The sequence below is a fragment of the Rhinopithecus roxellana genome, chromosome 4 (genome assembly GCF_007565055.1).
Source record: "Rhinopithecus roxellana isolate Shanxi Qingling chromosome 4, ASM756505v1, whole genome shotgun sequence".
In the NCBI taxonomy this organism is placed as follows: domain Eukaryota; kingdom Metazoa; phylum Chordata; class Mammalia; order Primates; family Cercopithecidae; genus Rhinopithecus; species Rhinopithecus roxellana.
Window position 1 is genome coordinate 100,283,029 of NC_044552.1, and position 25,129 is coordinate 100,308,157.

General features: G+C 35.6%; 1 protein-coding gene across 1 annotated transcript in view; it reads right to left on the reverse strand.

The window, feature by feature from the left end:
* Positions 1-25,129, reverse strand: part of ZNF292 (zinc finger protein 292) — a 106,355-nt gene that overhangs the window by 24,048 nt on the left and 57,178 nt on the right. The window contains exons 3-6 of the mRNA XM_010387954.2: positions 22,412-22,566; positions 22,139-22,217; positions 19,794-19,929; positions 4,871-5,073 (exon numbers count right to left, since the gene is read on the reverse strand). Of these exons, the coding sequence (XP_010386256.2) occupies positions 4,871-5,073; positions 19,794-19,929; positions 22,139-22,217; positions 22,412-22,566 (573 nt within the window). The remainder of the gene's footprint in view (positions 1-4,870; positions 5,074-19,793; positions 19,930-22,138; positions 22,218-22,411; positions 22,567-25,129) is intronic.

Sequence of the window (25,129 nt, forward strand, 5' to 3'; positions counted from 1 at the left end):
GCAATGGTGTGATCTCGGTTCACTGCAACCTCTGCCTCCCAGGTTGAAGCCATTTTCATGCCTCAGCCTCCCGAGTAGCTGGGATTACAGGCAAGTGCCACCACGCCTGGCTAATTTTTGTATTTTGGTAGAGACGGGGTTTCACCATGTTGCCCAGGCTGGTCTCAAACTCCTGACCTCATGTGATACACCCGCTTCGGCCTCCCAAAGTGCTGGGATTACAGGTGTGAGCCATTGCACCCGCTCGGCTTACTCTTAATATTTAAAAATATAAATGTGTGACTGCCTGTGTGTATTTTTTCATATACATGCAACGTACCAACGGAACATTTGCTATATTCACTAACAGAGCAAACTTCATTTTTCATAGGCATACTAATGAAACAATTTTTATGGTGTACTTGGGATCCTTTATTTCTCTGATTTGCCACTAGATGGCTGTCTTGAAAAAATATGACATTAAATAGAATGTAGGAATAAGGAAGTCATATATAAAGTAGTAAATGACTGAATTAAAATTATGAAAAGTGAAGCATAGCCAACAATGAACAAGAATTATTTAAAAATCCAAAGAAGCAAAGTTCAGAGATTATCAGTATATTACCTATATAGGGACTATTCTCTATTGCTTTGACAAATGAGCAAAAATTTAAATACCAGAAAATTTAGAACTCTTAATAAAATACTTAAAACCAATTAGGATGATCTGTTTGCTAAAGACACATTATGCTGAATAAAGTCCCTTTGTACAGCATAACAATTATTTCAAAGATGTAAATAATAATTTGTATGTTTTAACATGGCTCTTTATGCCAAACAATCAAAAAATATAGAACACTATCAACATTTTATATGAATTTACAAAGTATGCTTTTAAAAAGTATTGGCTGTAATCACATTTCAAAAACAGTTTCGGTTGGGTGTGGTGGCTCATGTGTATAATCCTAGCAACTTTGGTAGGCCAAGGCGGGAGGATTGCCTGAACCCAGGAGTTTGAGACCAGCCTGGGCAACACAGTGAAACCCTGTCTCTACTAAAATACAAAAAATTAGCCAGGCACGGCAGCGCGCGCCTGTAGTCCCAGCTACTTGGGAGGCTGAGGAAAATTAATTGAACCCAGGAGGCAGAGGTTGCCATGAGCTGAGATCACACCACTGCACTACAGCCTGGGCAACAGAGCAAGACTCTGTCTCCCAAAACAAATAAACAAATGAACAAACAAACAAAAAGTTTAAAAAATAACTGATTTGCTTATCAAAATAATATTGCTTTCCATATAGAAAATAAATGTTAAACCTGTCATAACTAAGAAAATATAAAATCAAGAGTTAATCAAAATTAACTTTTGGGCTAGCAAATATTTAAGACTAATAATCTCTAAGAAGATATTTCACATATTGTTTTTGGAAACATAAATTGCCATAATCGTTTCTGGAGGATAGTTTGAACCTATCAATTTAAAATGTGCTGATTCTTTGATCCAGCAATTTCACTTCCAGAAATTTACCCTACCAGTACGCTCCCCACAAGGATACATGGATGTATGCAAAAAGCAACAATATAAGTAAGTGTCCACCAATCTGGTTAAAGATATTACAAATCCATACTATGGAATTATGTAGCCATGAGAAATAAGGTTGATCTATATGGAATGATATGGAAACATGTCCACAATAATAGCGGGAAAAGTGGCCAGCAACCAGGGAGTGTGTATGTGATTTTAAGTATTAAAAATACATGTATCTGCATAGAAAAAAGTCAGAAAGATTATATATCAAATTTTAATCTTAATGATAACTACCTAGTGGAGTGTTAAATGGGGAAATGAGACAGCTACAGAGATACAAGATAGAAAGTTTGTTTTTAAACTTCTATATTTAGTTTAATGATAAAATGAATAGAAATATTGGATCTAGCCACTGCTAACTTTATTTTTTACTACTATTCCAATAATCCAGTTCATTCCTTCCAGAAAGGCCAGATAAACACTCATCTCTCCCAGCCCCATTCCTCTGCCATCTACCAAGGCTAGCTGCTATTTCTTTTTCTTTTTTTAAAACAACCTATGGGGTATCAACTAGCTCCTATTTCTATCACACTGAAAGGGTCCTGGGAAACAGTCAATACCTTGCCTCACTTGGACAAAGATCTCAGAAAGATCACTACCAATCCAGGCCATTGCTGACTCCTTCTAACAAAGTCTATTCCCACTATCCTTTAAGGAACACGTAAACAAAACCAAATCTCAAATACTTGTAAGAACCAGGCAAGTAACGTACATTAATGAAGCGGACAAAGAGTAGGGTGGGCAAGTGAGACAGGACATAGTGCACACCTCTTCTAAAGGGGACAATGTCTCTGGTTGGGGACAATAAATCAGTAAATCTTAATTCACTCACCTCATATGGAACAATGAACAAGTTTCTAATGTGTTTATAACAGAAACAAAAGAGCAAGCAATCTCTAAGCAAAAAAGGACTTTTAACAAAGTAATGTTGTTACTTTGTAACAAGGGACTTTAAACAAAGTAATGTTACTATATATGTGTAGACTTACACCTATCTGTCCTGTTCTGCAGTACATGATCTAGTTTTTTCCTGGGATAGAGTATACAGGCCTTAGTGAACCCTGCTTATGAACATGAAAAGTCTTAATTCTACCTGCTTAACATGAGAAGTGGGGGGAGGGAAATAGTTTCACATGACATTAGAGGTACCCAGGGTCTTCACAGAGAATTTTCCCGATCATATCCCAGAGCAGGCTGGACTGCTATTACTCAACTCTGGATAACTAAATCAAGAAGGAACTTAGGCTCAGTATTGCAAGACTGGATTATTCAGAGAGCTAGAAATACAGATTTTTTTTTTTTAATGGATTTTTACTTGAGACACAAATTCATAGTCTTCAACTTCAAAGCTAACCCAACAACTCTATGTTTAGACAGTAAAGTTTCCTAATAGGAGATATGCTTCTTTAGTGAAGGGCCTATGCCTTATTCACCTTTAAATCCCACCTCCCGTCAACTCCCCGCCAATGCTTACACAGAAAAAATCATTCACTTAATACAAATCTGTGGAAGGGGAAGGGAGGACAGATAGACTTTAAGGGCAGGGACTGAACTGATAATAAAAGCTTTCATGGCACTGAAAAATATGAGATGTAGCAGCACAATAACTAATGATTTCTTTTTAAAAAGTTACACACATGTCAAAGGTGATTTCAATAAATTTTATGCATCTGCAAATTAATTTATCTAGTTATTTTGAACTAATAAGAAAATGTCAGTCTTCTATTTTGCTCTCATATATATCAATTAAAAGGTCAATTACATGTAATAAAAGAAATAATAAATAAAAAATATATAGACTAGTCGAAGTCCAAACTAATAATGATATAATATCCTACGCTACAGCCATGGTTCTACTCCATCTAGCCTACAAACTGTCTGTATCCTCAATATCCTCAGATAAGAAACCCAACAGGTTTATTTCTAATCTTGGTCCAAGCCTACCACTTGCCTTTCTACTTGTCTATTCTCAAGGAAAAAAATATTACACAATTGTCATTACAAACTTCATGTGGCACTGAGCTTTCTGTATGAGCTATTCTGCTTTGAGACTGATGACAATACCTCTCGGTCTAAGAGGATCATGCAAGCTCTATTAGTTTACTTCTCTGTCTTATATCTCAACTTTTCCCTTAACATATCCTTATGTTTTACCTACAATCGCTTTGTTTTCCTCTCTATTGCTCTGGAGTCAAAGGGTATGTATATTAGAGATATAAGACACTTATACACAATCAGTGCCCACTGAACACTGATCAACCTACTATAGGTTTTTTTTTTTTTTTTCCAGACAGAGTCTCACATTGTCGCCCAGGCTGGAATGCAGTGGCGTGATCTCGGCTCACTGCAACCTCCGCCTCCCAGGTTCAAGCAATTTTCCTGCCGCAGCCTACCAAGTAGCTGGGATTACAGGCGCCCACCACCATGCCCAGGTAATTTTTTGTATTTTTAGTAGAGATGGAGTTTCACTATGTTGGCTAGGCTGGTCTCAAACTCCTGACCTTGTGATTTGCCTGCCTCGGCCTCCCAAAGTGCTTGGATTACAGGCATGCCACAACACCCGGCAGATCTACCATAGTTTTATCTAAATTTTTAAAATATACATGCCCTGTTTCTTGATCAACAACTTTTAATTCTCCTACCCTGTCTCCAACTTCCTTTTGAAATTGTGAGTCCCCCAAAATGCAAAATTCCCATTTGGATCACGATTCCACTCTCAGAATTTTGTAGTCATAAACTATACAAATATGCGAACACTATGCTTTATACCAAACTAGAAGCGAGAACACAGTATCTCAGAGAGAAAATAAGGTTTTAAATATGCAAATAAATATGTACTCGAAATTATATATAGCATAGATGTGCATATACTATATAAAATTTATATGACTCATCTCCAAGTATTCCCAGAGATAAGTCATAAAAATTCTATAAAGTTACTTAAATTAGCCAGTTTAAAAGATCTTCAAGTATCTTGAAGTCAGACAAGATTGAAGTTAAGGCCCAAAGCTGACAAATCTAGATATTCTACTAAACTGTTAAAGCCACCACTATCTTTCCCACAATTTAGCCAAAGCATTTAACAGGTGTATATTATTTAAAACAGAAACTAGGTGCAATCAGTTGACATATAATTCTAAAAGTTGCTTAGAATCATGTTGCCACCACTCAGGAACACACCAAAAATGTAAGATTGACAATGATCTCTTCACTATCTAAGAGAAAAGGAAATCAAAGACATTCTAATTAAAAATTAATTTCTCAACTTAAAAAATAATTACTAATGAAAGAAAACATACTCACCTCTTCGATTAACTTTTCATTTGGTGATGATGTACAAAGACAGACAAGGTAAGTTTGCTTAAAACTACCTTTTGAACCAATCTCTGGATGGTCAGAACACAGCTTTGCTAGAGCAGTTGCTTGACTTAACTGATGTGTTTTGATTAGGTGTTTAATTCTCATATCCAACAAGATGGGACCCTCAAAAGCTAAAAATTCATTCACTTTAAAAAACAAGACATAATAGATTATTAACATTTGGTAATAATTCATTTGCAATACAAACACTTATAAGAAATGTTTTTAAACATAGGAACTAAAATGCTTCTTTTTTTCAATTTTCTATTATTGCTAGTAAGGCTATCACAAAAGACTTGACGTTATAAGCAAGAAGAGATTATATTGCTAACTTTGAAAAGTTAAGTACTTTTGGTCCTTACATAAGGGACCATTTAGAATGAGCTGAATAAACTTGATGATGAAAATAATTCTGTGTTAAATTCTAATAGTCAATGTTATTAAAACTACACTAAATTTTTTTCCTACAGCAGTTATTCTTCAACACCAGCAGCTAGCATCCCTAAAATCTGTAATGCTAGGGCATTACAACCTTACATGATGAGTAACCACAAAAAGCTATTGGAATATTCCAGAAGAAGAGATTCAACTAATATTTTGTTTAATATTGATGGTATATTTTTCATTTTTACAAAGCTGAAATCTAACTTTTAAAAACAGATGTTTTAGAATGAATCAAAATATCTATAGAAAAATAAATAAGATGGGAGAAAAGTTTGCCAAAGGATAAAACTTCTGTGGGTTTTATTGTTGTTATTTTTAACACGTCAATAAACAAAACAGTCACTTATTTATAAAACACTTCTACTTTGTTCAAACCTCTGACTATCCCCTAGTGCTAGTTTGGTCATCTACAAATAAGAATTAATATTTTTATTTTTCGTATTTATGAAGGAGAATTTAAGTTTTAACAAGTGCAAGTTTAAATTTTTCCCTAAGTGTTCTTTACCAGAATAGAAATCATGTTTAAAAATTTATTTGGCAATGGCTAGCCTGAAACCTTGGGAAGGCTTTTAGTAATAAAATTTAAAATGCCCTATGAATAAAACACACTATCTTCTGTGCTTGTTAACAGACTGAAAGATACGTCTGGTAAGTAATTTGCAGGTTAGAGGACAGAAAATGAGAGATGTTCTTTCCTTCTTGTAATATCCTTTGTTTCCCTCTAGTACTTTTATTTTTAGATCTAACTGTACTCCACTCTACTATGAAAAGATTCTTCTATAAAATGCTATGATCATGGCTCCTCGGTATTAAAACCATAAACATATAAGCAATTTAATACAAGATCTCAAATCTAATCCTTTTCTTGAAGTCTAGACATTTTTACCTGCTACCCTCTATTCTTTATATTACACTAAATCAAAAGGTATAAAGCATAAGCACAGATAAAGCATATGTTTCTGGTGCCTCTGACTATTATGTCTTTATGAGATAAAGGGCATTACTTTTCTTTTTTAAAGTTGCATTATCCTATTAGGACAATTATATTGCAGTTACAGTTTAGTTCACTGACAAAGCAAAAGATGCTAAATGTAAGATTAAAAAAAACAAAGTTATAATAAAGTTATTCTGGCTATAAACAGCTTTACTTTCCTAATTCAACAATTTTCTCCAAAGGAAACTCTAGAGATATAAAGTCTGGGAATTACTGCAATGGGAATTACTGCAAATATTCCCACAAAAAAGTCATAATCAACAGACTCTAAAAGATCATGGTGAATAAATAACTTAAAGGAGGGAAGTATTTAACAAAACCGATGGTCCCAATCTCAAATAGGCCCTACATTCTCAAATAGCAGCATTTAAGTTAGAATGACATATTGTGTAATTCCTGCATTAAATCAATGTAAAAAAATATTAATATTGCAAATTTCAAAACCATAGGCTTTTGTTTGTCTCTTAATGATGGGAAACCACTGCCACACTTACGGCAAAATGGATTTCAAAAATACACAGAATATTTGAGTAGAAGGAAATTTACAAATCATTTTGTCTGTTTCATCATTTGGCAGATGAGTAAACTGAGGCTCAGAGAAGGCAAGCGACTTCCTAGGGACATAAAGCCAGTTAATGACATAACTAGGAGTAGAATGAGTCTTCTGACTTCTAGCTTTATACAGTGTGAGATACGAAAAATAATTTTTTTTTTTTTCTATTTGACTACTGGGTCTACTTCTCATTAGAATGGCAGCTTTCAGCAGTAAAAACCTCTGAAGTAGCATCAGCCTTTAAAGGAAGATAATTATACATTCTGAAGTTCATGATTCAAATGGATCGAAAGTGGATTACACTCAATTCAGTCCTATTGAAAGCTCACTTCTATCCCTCTACTTCTTCACTACTTTTTCCCCTACTTCCCTGCATCTTTCTCTATTTCTCTGCAATCCAAGATGTTTTTCCTTATAATGTTACAACATTGCAACAAAGACTGTTTTCAAGCTTCTCAGACTTATCTCTAGGTAGCCAGCATATCAAATTTCACTCCCTAGCCTGCTTTTCCCACTGGCATCCCACAAAAGTATAAAATATTTGTAATTTTACTCATGTGTCGCCTTTTCATGTTTTCTCCATATTCACAGACTTCAACAGAAAAGCAGGCTGTACTATATTTGGGCCTATCAAGAGAGCTATGTGACATAGATAACGCTACTTCACATGGCAATGTAAATAAATGATATTTAGCCAATTTGATTAAAAATGTAAAAGAGCCTTCTTTATGCCACTTTCTCTTTTTTTTTTTGGTACAGAGTCTCGCTCTGTCACCCAGGTTGGAGTGCAGTGGCACGATCTCAGCTCACTGCAAGCTCTGTCTCCCCGGTTCATGCCATTCTCCTGCCTCAGCCTCCCGAGTAGCTGGGACTACAGGCGCCCGCCACCACGCCCAGCTAATTTTTTTGTACTTTTAGTAGAGACGGGGTTTCAGCGTGTTTGCCAGGATGGTCTTGATCTCCTGACCCCGTGATCCGCCCGCCTCGGCCTCCCAAAGTGCTGGTTAAGAGTTCGAGACCATCCTGACCAACATGGAGAAACCCTGTCTCTGCTAAAAACACAAAATTAGCTGGGCGTGGAGGCACATGCCTGTAATCCTAGCTACTTGGGAGGCTGAGGGAGAAGAATTGCTTGAACCTGGGAAGCGGAGGTTGCAGCGAGCCGAGATTGTGCCATTGCACTCCAGCCTAGGCAACAAGTGCAAAAACTCAGTCTCAAAAAAAGAAACAATTCAGCAATTAGGCAAGAAAAATAAAAGACATCAAGATTGAAAAGAAGTAAAATCATCTGTTAGCAGATGACATGATCTTATATGTAGAAAGTCCTAAAGATCCCATTTAAAAACTACTGCAACTAATAAACAAGTTTGGCAAAGTTGCAAGATGTAAAAATTCACACATAAATATCAGCTGCATCTATACACTAACAATGAACAATTAAAAAAGGAAATTAAGAAAATAATTCCATTTACAATTCCAACAAAAACAATAAAATAGGAATAAAGCTAACCAAGGAGGAGGCGAAAGACCTGTAGACTAAAGATTATAAAACACTGCTAAAAGAAATGAAATGCATAAATAACTGGAAAGTTATCTTGTGTTCATGGATGATGAGACTTAATATTATTAAGATGTCCAAACTAGGCAAAGCAATCTATAGACTTAACACAATCTCTATAAAAAATCTCAATGGCGGCCGGGCGCGGTGGCTCAAGCCTGTAATCCCAGCACTTTGGGAGGCCGAGACGGGCGGATCACAAGGTCAGGAGATCGAGACCATCCTGGCTAACACCGTGAAACCCCATCTCTACTAAAGAATACAAAAAACTAGCCGGGCGACGAGGCGGGCGCCTGTAGTCCCAGCTACTTGGGAGGCGGAGGCAGGAGAATGGCGTAAACCTGGGAGGCGGAGCTTGCAGTGAGCTGAGATCCGGCCACCGCACTCCAGCCTGGGCGACAGAGCCAGACTCCGTCTCAAAAAAAAAAAAAAAAAAAAAAAAAAAAAAAAAAAATCTCAATGGCATTTTTTTTTTTTTTTGCAGAAATAGAAAAATGCATCCTAAAATTCATACAGAATCTTTAAGTCAAAATAACTGACAACAACAAAGTTGAAGGTCTCACACTTCCTGATTCAAGATATATTACAGAGCTCAAGTAATCAAACACTGATGATACTGGCATAAAGACAGACATGTGGACCAATGCAATAGAAAAGAGTCCAGAAATAAACCCTATCATATATGGTCAAATGATCTTTGACAAGGGTGCCAAGGTGACTCAATGGGGAAAGAATAGTCTCTTCAACAAATGGTACTGGAAAATTAGATACCTAGATGCAAAAGAATGTAGCTGGACCCTATTCCTGCGCCATATACAAACATTAACTCAAAATGGATTAAAGACGTAAATGAGAAAATTCAAAATTACAGAACTCCCAGAAGAAACCATAGGGAAAAGCTTCATGACAACGGACAGGCAATGATTTCCTGGCTATGACACCAAACATGTCATAGGCAACAAAAGCAAAAATAAAACTACATCACACTTCAAAAACTTTTATGCAAAGGACACAATCAACAGAGTAAAAAGGCAACCTTTTCACCAGAGTGAAAAGGAATGAGAGAAAATATCTGCAAATCATATCTCTGATGAGGGATTAATATCAAGAATGTATAAAGAACTCCTTTAACTCAACAACGACAAAAAACAATCCAATTAAAATATGGACTAGTAACTTGAATAGATATTTCTCAAAAGATAACATACAAATGGTCAACAAGCATATGAAACATCACAAATCATCAGAGAACTGCAAATGAAAACCACAATGAGATATCACCTCACACCCATTAGGATGACTACCATGAAAAAAACAGAAAACAAGTGTTGGTGAAGATGTGAATTAACTGGAACCTTCATACAATACTATTAGGATTGTAAAATGATGTACCCTCTATGGAAAACAGTACAGAAGTTCCTCAAAATATTTAAAATACAGCTACCATATGATCCAGCTATCCCACTTCTGAGTATAAACCCAAAAGAATTGAAAGCAGGGTCTTGCAGAAGTGTTTATACACCCATGTTTATAGTAGCACTACTCACAATAACCAAGAGGTGGAAGCAATCCAAATGTCCAACTACAGCAGATAAATGAATAAGCAAAATATGGTATAAACATACAATGGAATATTATTTGGCCTTAAAAAAGAAGGAAATCCTTTCACATGCTACCACACGGATGAATCTTGAGGACATTATACTAAGTGAAAAAAGTCAGTCATAAGAGGATGTGGAGAAATAGGAACACTTTTACACTGTTGGTGGGATTGTAAACTAGTTCAACCATTATGGAAAACAGTATGGCGATTCCTCAAGGATCTAGAACTAGATGTACCATATGACCCAGCCATCCCACTACTGGGTATATACCCAAAGGATTATAAATCATGCTGCTATAAAGACACATGCACACGTATGTTTACTGCAGCACTATTCACAATAGCAAAGACTTGGAATCAACCCAAATGTCCATCTGTGACAGACTGGATTAAGAAAATGTGGCACATATACACCATGGAATATTATGCAGCCATAAAAAAGGATGAGTTTGCGTCCTTTGTAGGGACATGGATGCAGCTGGAAACCATCATTCTTAGCAAACTATCACAAGAACAGAAAACCAAACACTGCATGTTCTCACTCATAGGTGGGAACTGAACAATGACATCACTTGGACTCGGGAAGGGGAACATCACACATCGGGGCCTATCATGGGGAGGGGGGAGGGGGGAGGGATTGCACTGGGAGTTATACCTGATATAAATGACAAATTGATGGGTGCTGACGAGTTGATGGGTGCAGCACACCAACATGGCACAAGTATACATATGTAACAAACCTGCACGTTATGCACATGTACCCTAGAACTTAAAGTATAATTTAAAAAAAAAAAAAAGGAGAAAAAAAAAAAAAAAAAACATGGTGTAACATTTATATATGGGATCTAAAGTACTCAAAATTACAGAAACAAAAAGTAGAATAGTGGTTACCAGGGGCTGAGGGGTAAGGGAAAAGGGGAATTGTTGTTTAATGGGTATAGTTTACACCTTGGGGTTCAAGATAAAAAAGTTTTGAAATATGTTTACAGCAACGTGAATATATTTGACATTACCAAACTTAAGAATAGTTAAGATGGTACATTTTATCTTGTGTTTTTTTACCACAATTAAAAATATATTAAAAAAACACAATTCAGCATCGTTGGAATCCAAATTAAGACATTTAATTAATCCAAAAAAATCCAAATTAAGACATTTAATAAAACACAATGCTTCAAGCTCTAGAATCTATACTGGTTGCCCAGAGAGTCTAATTTAATTGGTATGAGGTAGGGCCCTGGCACTGGTCTATCTAAAACCTCCCCAGTTAATTCTAATTATAGCCAGGATTGAAACTACTGCTCATGGTAACTTCCAAATGACCAATTAGGGATAATCAACCTTGACCCCACCTCTTACCCTTTCCTGAAGAAGGATGTTACATTTTCAGGAAATAGAATTAACTTTTAAAGATTACAAAGTATTTCATATCATAGATGAACCTACTCAGTATGCCACAATTTTTTCACAAAATGAGATTTAATTATGAGTGCCAGATTTAACTAAAATCTGACAGATTTTTCCACATGACATTATAAAATACACCCATTAAGGCCGGGCATGGTGGCACACGCCTGTAATCCCAGCACTCTGGGAGGCCAAGGCAGGTGGATCACCTGAGGTCAGGAGTTCGAGACTAGCCTGGCCAACATGGTGAAACCCAGTCTCTACTAAAAATATAAAAAATTAGCTGGGCATGGTGGCGCATGCCTGTAGTCCCAGCTACTTGGGAGGCTGAAGGAGGAGGATCGCTTGAACCCAGGAGACAGAGGTTGCAGTGAGCCAAGATCACACCACTGCACTCCAGCCTGGGTGACAGAGGGAGACTCTATCTCAAAGAAATGTATATATATGTATTTAAAAAATAATGTACTTGTCTGGGATGTTTAAGAAACCAAAGAATGTGTTTAAAAATCCTTTTTAGTAAAAATGAAAAATTTGGGTCATATAATTAATTACTTATAATTATAAAATAGTAGGGTATAATCTGCATGTAATCAGATCTGACCTCACCCTATTTACCTGGGCAACATTAGTTATCGTTAGCTCTCTCCTCCCATCCCCTCTCCTGCTAAAATATTACTGCATCTTAGGTATGCTAATATCTAGCAAAGAGCAATTTCTCCATGTTCACTTTAAAATGCAAAGTTTATTACTAAAATAAGGGCTTATTTCCGACAAAACCATGAATGATTTATGAGTATCACGGCAAATCTTAAGTTTTAGAAATTTCCTTTGAAAACAAAAGAGTTCGGCGGGGGGAGAAGAGAACTGCAGTGCTCAAGATGCAAGAAAGGACTGGCAAGCTGACAAAAATGCAATTTATGCAATTGCAAATTAACCCAATATAGAAGTAGAGGGAAAGTGCCTAAAAAATTCAGTGTGACTATAATAGGGAGTTGTCTCAGAGCTTAGATTTTAAGATAATACATACAAAAGAAGGAAACACAAGTTTAAGACAAAGGATGCATCATGAGTGTCAGACACCTAGTGCTAACAACCTATGCAAAATGTTAATAAAGCTAAAACCCAAGATGATACCTAACTCACCAAAAATGCTGAGAACAATACAACCGAGCATGGTGGGACCTTCTTGGGAAAGTCTGCTGCTTGGGTCTGATTATGTACTATTTATGATACCAGAGAAAAGTATATTTCCTCTACTCTTAACTCTACTCCTTCTTTGATAAGCTTAAGATTTCAGAGTAGAACAAACCATAGAATAAGTGAAAACAGATGGCAAAATGTAATTTTCAAAACGGGGCTGATGGTACTTCTTGCAAAACTGTAGAAACAGCAACAGATGTAATCCTGAATAAGAGTTTAAAAATTAATTATATTAAAAAGATGGGTTGTGATTGTTCAGAAAAAGAAGTGTGACTAGTAAGAGCCAAGATGAATTCACTAAACATAAATTAAGTTACACTTTTCACAGAAATTCATCTCAAAATGGATCATATACCCATATGTAAAATGGGAAATTATAAAATTTCTAGAAAAGACCATAGAAAAATCTATATGGCCTTGGATTTGGCGATGAGATTTTAGAGAAAATACCAAAAGCATGATCCATGGAAGAAAAAACTGGGAAGTTGGACTTTATGAAAATGTAAAACTTCTGCTCTGTAAGTTGGTCTTAAGAGAATGGACAAGCCACAAGAGAATTCTTTCACAAGAGGGAAAGAAAAGATTTGCAAAACACGTATCTGAAAAAGAACTTGTACCCAAAATATACAAAGAACTGTTAAAACTCAACAATAAGAAAACAAACAACCCAATTAAGAAATAGGCAAGAGATCTGAACAGATGCCTCACCCAAGATATACAGATGGCAAATATGCATATGAAAAGATGTTCAGAATCATTTGTCACTACAGAAATGCAAATTAAAATAACAATGTGATATCACCACATGCCTATTAGAATGGCTAAAATTCCAAAAACAGACAATACCAATTGCTGGTAAGGGTATGGGGCAAAAGGAATTATTCATTGCTGATGAGAATACAAAATGGTACAGGCACTTTAGAAGACAGTTATTTTTTCAAAGTTAAACACAGTCTTACCATATGACATAGCCATCATACTCCTAGGTATTTTCACCCAACTGATCTGAAAACTGACATTCACACAAAAACCTGCATGCAAATGTTTATAATGGCTTTATTCAAATCACCAAAAACTGGCAGCACATACATCAAAAACTAGCATCCATTACATGGCTGTACCACAGTTTGTTTAGCCATTCACCTTTAACAGGTGAATGGATACTGTGGTACAGCCATATAATGGAGAATTATTTACTGATAAAAAGGAATGAGCTAACAGTTCATTGGTTTAACAGACACGTAAAGCCCTGGATGAATGTTAAATATACAATGCTATGTGAAAGAAGCTTGAATGAAAAGCTTTAATTACATGACATTCTGAAAAAGGCAAAACTATAGAGATGGCAAACAGATCAGTAGTTGTCAGGTGTTTGGGAGAAGGCTGGATAGGTGAAGCACAGTTGATTTTTTTTTTTTAGGGAGTGAAACTATTATGTATAATACTGTAATGGTGGACACATGACACTATTCATTTGTCAAAACCTATAAAACCATACGACACAAACAGGTAATCTTAAGGTATGCAAATTGAAAAAAAATTATTTAGAAGGTTCAGGAAGCCCAAGATGGAATACAGAATGTAACAAAATAACTATATTACAAATGTATGAAAACAACCTCACTGGAAGGAATGGAGAAATAAGGTGCTAACCTAACTAACTTTGGAAATGAGTGGAGAATGTAAGAATAAAGTAAAAAAGAACTGTACAAAAGCACTGTACTGTAATAAATAAAGCTTTTCCCTATAGGGGTATAATAGGAGTAAGTAAATGGATGGCCAATGGTGGAAGAAGTTAGTCTGAAAGGCTACATACTGTATGATTCCAATTATATGACATTTTGTTGAAGTGGGGAGTTACAGATTAGCAAGGGAAGGAGGCTAGAATGATCCTTGTGTTAATGAATTAGACTTGGAGACATTAATAAGAATTCATATTTAGTTTAATATAGTTCTTGGTTTCTAACACCATTCTCCAATAAAAGGAGCAAGTCCTCTCTAGAGAAATGGGTGATTCCAGGACTCAGGCAGGAAATACACCAGATGAACCCGGAGCATATTATGGTGCCAGAAAGCAAGGAAGTGATCACACAAAAAACAAAACCCATGACGAGGTACACAAGAGTCAAAGGAAAGAGCTCCCATGCCAAAGCTGGAAGAAATTGAGCAACAAAATAAACTGCATCAGATTATGACCAAAGTATAAAATAAATATATATAAGGCCATACTAATATAAAAGACTGGTTTAAAAAAAATAAATAGGGAGGAGACAAATCTCCTGTGTAGAATTCCAAATAACATGTAGATACTGCTTCCTCAAGGAGGTGCAGCATATTCCCACTTCAAGTATGGGTTGCACATAGTAATTTCATTCTAAAGAATACAGCATGGAAAGGGAGGAAAGAATAACTTCATAGTGGAGAAACCTGACACACGCTACCATAGCTAGGTGGTCTAGGTTCATACAAACAGTGATAAGTCGGCTGGGTGTAGTGGCTCATGCCTGTAATCCCAGCATTTCGGGAGGCGGAGGCAGGTGGATCACTTGAGGTCAGGGGGGTGAGACCAGCCTGGCCAACAAGGTGAAACCCCGTATCTACCAAAAAATACAAAGAAGTTTGGCTAGGCATGGTGGCACATGCTTGTGGTCCCAGCTACTCGGGAGGCTGAGGTGTGAGAATCGCTTGAACCCAGGAATTGGAGGTTGCAGTGAGCTGGGATTGTGCCACTGCACTCCAGCCTGAGTGATGGAGTGAGACCCTTTCTCAAAAATCAAAAACATCCCCCAAAACCCAAAAACCTCAAAACAGTGATAAGTCATGTTGACAATACATACGCTTTATATGATGTGATGACAATGGTACTTTACCTTTCTGGTCTTCCTTCTCAAAACCCATAACCCCAGTCTAATCATGAGAACAACATCAGACAAATCTCAAATGAGGGACACTCTACAAAATACCTGACCAGTACTCCTCAAAACTGTCAAGGTCATCAAAAACAAGGAAAGTCTGAAAAACTGTCACAGCCAAGAGGAGCCTAAGGAGACATGACGACTAAATGTAATGTGGTATCCTGGATGGGATCCTGGAATAGAAAAAGGACATTAGGTAAAAACTAAGGAAGTGTGAGTAAAGTATGGATTAATTAATTAATAACAAAAGTATAAAGTATAAATTTATATAAATACTAGTTTATTAATTGTGACAAACGTACCAAACTAATGAAAGATATTAATGATAATGAAAACTGGGTGTAGGGTATATGGAAACTCTTCACAATTTTTCTATAAATTTAAAACTATTCTAAAATAAAAAATTTTATGTAAAAAACAAATTAGGTCAGACTAACCTCAGTATTGAATAATCTTACGTAAGAGAACTTTAGGCAAACACTTGTCAAAAACAATGAAAGTCTGAAAAACTGTCACAGCCAGTTTTTCACAGTCACAAACACTTGTTATGGTCTTTCACCAAATCCTTATAGATAGAAAAGGAGAATCACGGGCCAGTATTATGGGAAAATAGGTATATTTGATAAAACAATAATAATCAACGGATATGGATGTAAGAACTAAAGACAAGCAGAAAGATTTTTGTAAGTATCCCAGAAGCTTGATTTCTGGACATGACCTTTTTACGGTTATGATGAAGAACCTGGATGCCAATACGGTATATGAAAATGAAGTCTGCAAAATGAGAGGAAATTGGGAAGGACAAAATCCTTGAATAACAAAATCAGGATTAAAAAGAATCTTGACAAGTTGGGGAGATAGAATGGATTTAATACGGTAAAATTAAACAGGAAGAAAAAGGTAATACACTTGTACACCAAAAGAAAAAGTATACAAATGTAGATTGAGAAGACATAATTAGAAGCTAGTATTTATTTTTTAAAAATTTTAAATGATTTTAGTAACCTCATTGAGTTGTGAGAAATACATGGCTGCCCAAAAAGGTAATGTCATCTTAGGTTACACTAACTTAAGTATAAATTGTTAGCATGAAGAGAAAGAGGATACCTGTGACCTCTAAACTGGCCAGATCACATTTAGAGTACAGATGAAGTGCTGAGATTTACACATTTAAGAGAACTACAAAAACATAAAATGCACTCAAAAAGGAGGAATAACGATTGTAGATTTATAATCAAGCCACATCAAGGTTTTTAGTCTACAAAAGAAGACTCCCATAAATATATACACCTGCTATATATCCACAAAAATTAAAAATTAAAGAAAAGAAAAGAAGACTAAGTGTAGACATGATGGCAATCTTTAAAAGTCTCAATTGCTACCAAGTGAAAGAGAGATTTATACTTTACTATGGCTTGAGGCAGCACCAGGTCCAAAAGAAGGAAACTCCAAAAATTAGTTTTCACAATTTTCAAAATGAAGATTTTCTAACTGCAGGCTAAGAATAGACTGAACTACATAAGTATCATACTCTAGAGTGTTTGAGCAAAAGCTAATTTATCGGTGATGTTTTAGAGGGGAATTAAAATTGAGTAACAAATAATTGAGCATTAAATACCTTTCCAATCCCAAGATTATGACCAAAGAGAGGCATAAGCAATATTTAAGTATGCCTAAAGTTCCTTTGATATTCAAAACCATCTACTTGACTTGTATTGGTTTAGTTATTAGAGCTACCTCACTCTAGGATACTCAAACGTTGAAGTGAAACCACTATCTCTGAGTCCTGTCCACCCTTACTCTCCCAAATTAAAGAGTATTTCTTGGTTGAGCTGGGCTTTAGTAGCTCCAAAATCAGTCAACTGAAAAAAATAAACCAAAATAACTCAGAATTAATCAGATTATTCACTGTTCAAATACTACATCAAAACTTCAAAAGGCTTCACTATAAACAAACTAATGAGTATAACCTATAGAGGTATACTCATTTTCTGAGCTCTTATTCTTCTCTTCAAACTTGCTGCAGGCTAGATTATGGCTGCAAATCTCTCAATCATGTAACATCTCTCTGGTTGCTTCATGAGCTGTATTGTATTAGTTTGGCTACCTACAATCCACCTAATTTGTGGAAACTCCTCCTGGCTGCATAGTCCTAATTATTCCAGTGGCATGACAGATGAAGGTCAAGAAATAAAGCACCACAGAGATGGGCAGAGACATTGGTTAACAGATACAATGTTAGGCACATTCAAACAAGTAAAGAAATCAGGCACATTATCTTTTCAAATAAAGTTGACATCTCTGCTAGGATAAAGGTTCCTTTTTCCCACTTTAGCATAGTATGTGAATTTAGCAACATGCTGTTCAGAAATTGACAATGGGACAACAGGGCATAATAGGGAGAGGCTGAGGTCTGATTTTAATTCCTGGCTCTGCCTCTCATCACTGGTAATGTGGTATGGAAAAAATACTCATCTTTCTGAGCCTCTATTTTCTCATCTGAAAAACAGGGACAATAAAGATCCTACTTTTTTCACAGCATTCACTATGATGGTTAAATAAAACCATGCATATAAAAGCACTTTCCAAACTGTGAGGAACTTGTAATTTGATATTATTACTAATATATCACATCTAATATTTCTAAAAGCTGACAAGATGAGAAAGTATAAGTTGGTGCTAGAAGTAAAGCATACTGGTATTAATCTATTGGGAATAGTTAATACGGCAAGGCAAAAAAAAAAAATCTACGATTCTCAACTTTTAAATTTATTGTTAGGCTGGGTATGGTCGGTCATGGCTATAATCCCAACACTTTGAAAGGCTGAGGTTGGAGGATGGCTTGAGCCCAGGAGTTCCAGACCAGCCTGGGTAACACAGGGAGACCATGTCTCTACAAAAAATAAAAATACAAAAATTAGCTGAGTGTGGTGGCATATGCCTGTAGTCCCCGCTACTCAGGAGGCTGAGAGGATCACTTGAGCGTGGAAGGCTGAGTCTGCGGTGAGCCATGATCACACCACTTAACTCTAGCCTGGGCCACAGAGCAAGATCCTGTCTCGATAAATAAGTAAATAAATAAATCAATTACTATTATTAAGTAATGAAAGGATCTCCTTCCAAGGTCTTGAGAAAACTGTAGCTAATTTTTGGATATCCATGAAGACAGGGGATAAAGATAAACCTCTTGTGAAAGCTAAGAAACAGGTACACTACTAGAACAATCAAGAAAACATAGAGAAAATGGTGGAGATGGAAATCAAGTAGGAATAACCAACCTAAAGAGAAGTCTGAAGATTGGCTGGGAAGGCTTTGGGTAAATATCAAAGTACCAGAAGAGCTCACAAGCAATAGACTTAACAATCCCTTCTCATGGCCTTCATAACTTGCTATTACATAGCAAAATTTCCTAGAATTTGCCACTGATCAACAAGAAAAGCAGCAATAAATGACGGAAGAAGCTTACAGTGGTAAATATATGATTTTTTCATTAGATATATTACAATTGTTTTAAAAAATTTACTTCTTCAAACACCTTGGGAAAGGTTAGGATGATATTTGGGCACACTTTCCTAAATAATCTCAAGAAAAGTATCTAGAAGACAACTATACTTTTCTTCAGGGTCTATACAAATTTTAAACTCTAAAAAACATTAAGCGCTATACATAAAAGTAATTTAGCCACCTACTTTCAATAGGAAACCAGGCTGAGCTCATATAAGAAAAACACAAGGGATAGAATAAGACTGAGCAATAAACTGAGAAAGCATATTAATCTCAGAGACAAAAGACTTAAAGAGTTCTAGCACTGATTTCTTATTCTATTTTGAGGAAGGGCATTTAATCACCCTATTTCTGTTTCTCCAATTATCAAATAAATTATCAAATATAAAATGGACTGCCACCTGTCAGAAGTTAGAGAAGGAATTCCTCTGTTAAAAAGATATTGGGAAAAAATTCTAGTTTATCTGTTATTCTATGATTCTATAATCATATAAATACATCTTCCCCAAAATAAAATAAAGGCGCAGGGCCTCAAGCACACCTCAGAAGATATTTAATTAAACGGTCCTTCTTTGGAATATCTTGAGATAAATTATATCAAAACAACTTTAACACTTATTTTTTCTAGTCTAATTATTCTTTTCTCTCTCTCTCTCTCTCTCTCTTTCTCTCTCTCTCAAAAATTTACCTTTATCCTTATCCAATGGTTCCTGGGAAAGAATAGTGCACAGTACCGGGTTTTTCCACACCCCAGTCTCTTGAGCTAGAGTAGCTAAAAAATGCAATTCACAGCTGCCATTCTCCATCAGCTTTTCATGAGCTACCTATAAATATTAAATAAACATCCAAAGAATTACAACAGATTTTTAAAAGCAAGCTTATCAGGCTTTAAATATAATACTAAACTTCTGAAAAGACTTTTATCTTAAAACTTTCACATCACATTACAAAGTACTCAATTCCTTTACTTCTAATATTTAAAGATGAATTTCAAGGATAAGAAATAAATCATTTACAAATCTTAAATAAATATAATGTATTTACAGAATAAGTCTGTATTTTCTCTTCCCCAAAATCTAAGCCAGGAGTAACGTTATTCCTCAAGGAAGCAATCAGAATATCCATACGCATAAAAGAACTTACACATTTTATATCCTCTGTGTTTAAAAAAGTTTTCCCCCAAGTCTACCATTAATAAAAAGATTCACATAACGAACTAAGTGACAACTTATGCATATTCCAATAAAAGGGAATTACGAAAAGAAAATAACTAAATGCACGATTTTTTTCATTTATTCATTGTATAGTTGTGGCAGTTTCACATTAAAGCTGATGATGAACCTTGCCTGCTAGTTGTTTCCAAGTGTTCATGAAAGGGGCATAGTCTTCAGTCCACAGAAGACCAATAGTTTTTATTCAATTCAGAAACTGTTTATTGAAAATTTCTATGAACAAAGTTCTAGAGAAGAGAGCAACTAGTCCCTGACTTTACGGGGTTTGTCCTCTAGTGGGGTAAAGAAATGTTTAAATACTTAAAACACAGGGAAAATAAATGCTGTTAGGTATAAACTAACCTTGAGGAAGCTCAGAAATGGGAACAAAGTGTTGTAGAAACTCAAAGTTGCATGCTATGTTCAAACAAAAAGTCTAATCCTCAAAGCCATACAAATATTCCCATTCCAACAAGTTCAGGTGCTTTATTAAGTTTTAAGTAACTGAATGTAGAGGGATGGAAAGAGTTATTTCCTTCATAATCCATCTAAAAAGGTATTAACTAGTCCTTTTGTTTCAAAAAGGAAAGTGTAAAATTTTATCTTATGTTGGCAAACAAAATCAGTAGCATTTAGAATTCTGGTTAAGCATATTAAGTCTGTAGTAGGGTGTATCTGAATGGCAAACGGTAAGTTTCAAAATAATTTACCTGAAAATATTTCTGGAAAAAAAAAACCTAAGATACAAGTTACGGATATCTGAAGTAGAATATGCATGATCAAAAAGTTAGTTGCAATGTGACAAACAGGACAAGACACTTTCATTTCAACAAACAGTTATGAAGCATTTGTTATATGTAAGACATTATGCGGAATCCTATGACATTAAATAAGATGAATTCCACCTTCAAGGGCCTGCTGCACTTGATATAGATTTTAACGTTTAATATTAAAACAGGAAAGTTTATTTCTCTGCTTAACTATAGCTTATTTTACATGCTTCTAAAATTTAAGGCTATACCTCTTTAACAAATTTCTTACAGAAAATCTTAAGGCCTAAAGATATTTTAAGAACTCTGGATAGAGAAATGGGGAGAAAGAGAGCTATAGCTTTGAAACTAGCTGGCAGGAGCATTCTTTTTAACTAACCAATTAATCAAAATTTAATTGAAGCCATAATACATTCAGCTCTAGTGCTTGAAACAAAATTTAACATTCTTGAAAATACTCCAAGACAACTAACTGCTAAATTGTGTAGTATTGCATGTAAGCAGAATAACAACACTAAATAAAAGAGACAAAGCATGTGTTTTCAGGCAGGAGAAAAAGCATGGGCTTTGGAATAAAGAACCTTAGATCGAATAACTACTATGTGATATTAGCTATACAAGTTTGGGCAGATAATTATTTTAGAGTATGAGCCTCAGTTTCCTCACCTTTAAAATGGGGAAACCATACCTACCCATACAAATTTTCATGAGGATTAAATGATATATGTGAAATTCTTATAAGAATTAAGCACATTGAAGACTTTCACAAACCAGTTTAACTGCTTCTAAATCCCAATGAGGGCACTTTCTTTTGTGTTCCCTTGCCGCTCTTACAAGGCCCTAATTATCTGATCATAAAGATTATTCAATCTATCTTATTTAGCAAACACTTGTTGAGATCTACTATATGTAAGACACTAGTGTTAATAAGATCAGTAATTAATGTCTGTCATTATTGAGATGTCTTAAAGCTTAACTGAATAATTTTTTTAAGAGTAAGGAAAACTGACATAAGATATACCTATATTAAATCTAAAGATAAAGATTCTCACCTGCACCAGTGACTGAAATTGTTCCCACTGTTTATCAGATAACTCAACAGGCAGACACAGTAAAAGTTCAACACAGCTTCTAAAAAACAAAAAGTTGGTAAGGAGAGGAATAATTATTAAAATTCAAAGGAAAATAGAACCAGTAATTCTAATATCATAAGCAGACTCCCCATAACTAATCTATTTAAAATTAAACTATAAGACTTGAGATTTAATGTTTTTGTGTTCTTTTTTAAAGCTAAATCTAGTTTATTTACTCAAAGGTCTACTCACAATGCCAAGCGTTCCAGAACCAAGGCTACATTTTCACATTCAGAGGTAAGGTAAGGTCGGGCTTTAACGTAACTTTGGATAGCCACTGTGTATACCTCCAATAAAGGTAAAGGATCTTCTGAAGTTTTCCATTTCTCTGCATATTCTAGGAGTGTCTGTTTTGGAAGGAATAATAAAAAGTATTCAAAACGTAAATCAAAATATACATTGACTCACCGGCTGTGTTTCTGAAAAAATTTGAAAAATACAGACTTTTATTTATAAAAACAAAAAGTAGTTTATATTTATTAAAATATTAAATGAAATATAGTCATATTTTTGGCAGCTCTTATTAAAATATTAAATGAAATATAGTCATATTTTTGGCAGCTCTCCGTAGGAGAAAAGATTAGTATTAATTCATCCAGCAATAGCATCATTTCATCAAGGCTAGTTTTAAATAGTGCAAGAGTTATCTCCTCTATTCCCTAGTTAAGTTTTAAAAGTTATTTTAAAAAGACATCTGGGCAAGTAATACTTGACCAGGCATGCAGTGAAGAATTTCAAATAATATCTGTTTTCTATTTTTCGTCAAGCAGCAGAAAATTCAATACTGAAAAACAAAATGAATCATGTACGGTAAGCAAAGACATGTCCTTTTTCAGTCCATAAAAAAATAACAGTACATACAAATTAATAACTTTTTGACAAGCGCTAGCATTTAAAAAGTCATCCAAAGACTTTCAACATATAAAATCAACATTAAAGATATTAAATAATTATTATAAGGTTAAGTAATTTCTGTAATAGTTTTTTAATTAAAAATATTTCTCATCTTTCAATTACGTAAATATTTTAAATTTACCTCATCAGAATTTCTTTAAAAGATACTATTTATCTTACTGAATAAGAGATGGGAGATAATGGAAAGAGAAGTTACACAGAAATACACACGTTAAGACTCTTATCTAAAAGGTTCTATAGTTATGCTAAATGAAGAGAGATTCTAATTAAATGTTTTTATAACACAGAAGCCACAATTAGTCCTCTCCACACTTCAGGGTTTAAGACTCATTTAATCAAACATATGGAAATTCAGGTGTCTTTTCCTAGAAAATAGGGCATTGAAGAAAAAAAAATTTCCTGAGGGCCTGTATCCTCTGGCATACAGAAGCAGATTTAAAAACTGGAGAGAGGGAGGAGGGAGGAGGGAGAGGGTGGGGATTGCATTCTACTACCAAAGCACTTACTACCTTGTCCTCTCTACTAACTTTCAACTAACAGAATTAGTAAGTGATCAGACAAAAGCAATAGAAAAAGTAAGCTGGTAAAACTAAAGGGCAACAAAACAACTACTCACCTACTGAGTAGCCACATACTCACAGACCTTGGCTCTCACTAATCCTTTCCTTTCCTTTCCTTTCCCCCTAAGAAGTGAGGGCAAATACTGATTCCTAGGGAGAGAAAGGACAGAAAACCTGCAGCCACAGTGCAGGACGTAGGGTGGGGTGTCAGGGGATACTCAATTAGGTTCAAAACCAACTCCACAGCAAAATTTCCCAGTAAAGTTGAGGTGGAAAAACTTATTTCTCAGATATCCAGGAAAAAACACCCCAATCTTTCCCAGATGAACCCCGAAACAAATCTGCTCTCATCCACACTTTCACCTCACCTCACAATCCCATTATATCCCAAACCTCCATGATACAAAATAGATTCTATGTGAGGATAAAAACAATCAGAGATAAGTTCCCTAGCTCAATCCACATGAAGCCCAAAGGTAAAGCTATTCCTGATCTTTTAAGTTCCAAGCAGGGATAGAGATGCTGGAGAAGAGGGGAATCCGTGTTTCTGTACCCTCTTGGCATTGTTAAATGTAATGATGAACAAATGACATTGTAGCTGGTCAACATGGAACATGAGATGAAGCTGCCTACATTATACCCAAGATGATTCAGCTTCGATGTAAACACAGAAATTAAAGCCTTTTATTTGCCTAATCATGTCACTATTATACATATAATCCCAATCAGAGACTCACTTTTGCAGGTGTCAGGGCTCAGAAACTGATACCCCAAACTGTGGCACTCTGACATGCTGAGGAAGAAGCCTCAGAGTCTCTCTGACCTTCCCCTGTTCCTTCCCATCTCTTGATCTTCTTTCTCCCAAAGCACAGTATGAAGTTGTTCTGTGAAGTTCCCTTATCTGTCTAAAGTCCAGATCCACCAAAGAAGAATAAAATTACCTTTGATCCTGTTAAATACAGTGAACCCCAAGTTTCTCTTCAAAGAATCAGTATGTCAGTATGTTCACCTCTCTTATTCTTTGATTCTCCATTTTAAAGTTTAACTCCCTGGTTCTCTTCACCCCCTTGCTTTTAAGTTTCAGTAAACAACTTTCTCGCCAGTCCTAATCAATAGTTCACATTTGTTCCCTGGTCTCCTGGTTGGTCCTGACTCATCCCGGTCACCTGCTTTATCTGAGTCACCCCTGGTCACCTGCTCTGACCTAAGTCACCTTTAGTTACCTGTTCCTAACCATCCTTCCCACCAAACTACTCACCCTACCACTCTGGCTCATACCCCCTGCTCTTTTTAAAATAGCCAATCGGAATTAGCTCAGACTGTGCGGGCCAACCCTAGCCAATATGAGAACGACACAGCACCAGGCACTACCTGCATCAGGAACAAGAACTCCTTCCCCTCGCCTGTCCATTGTTCCATCTGCAAGGAGCACTCT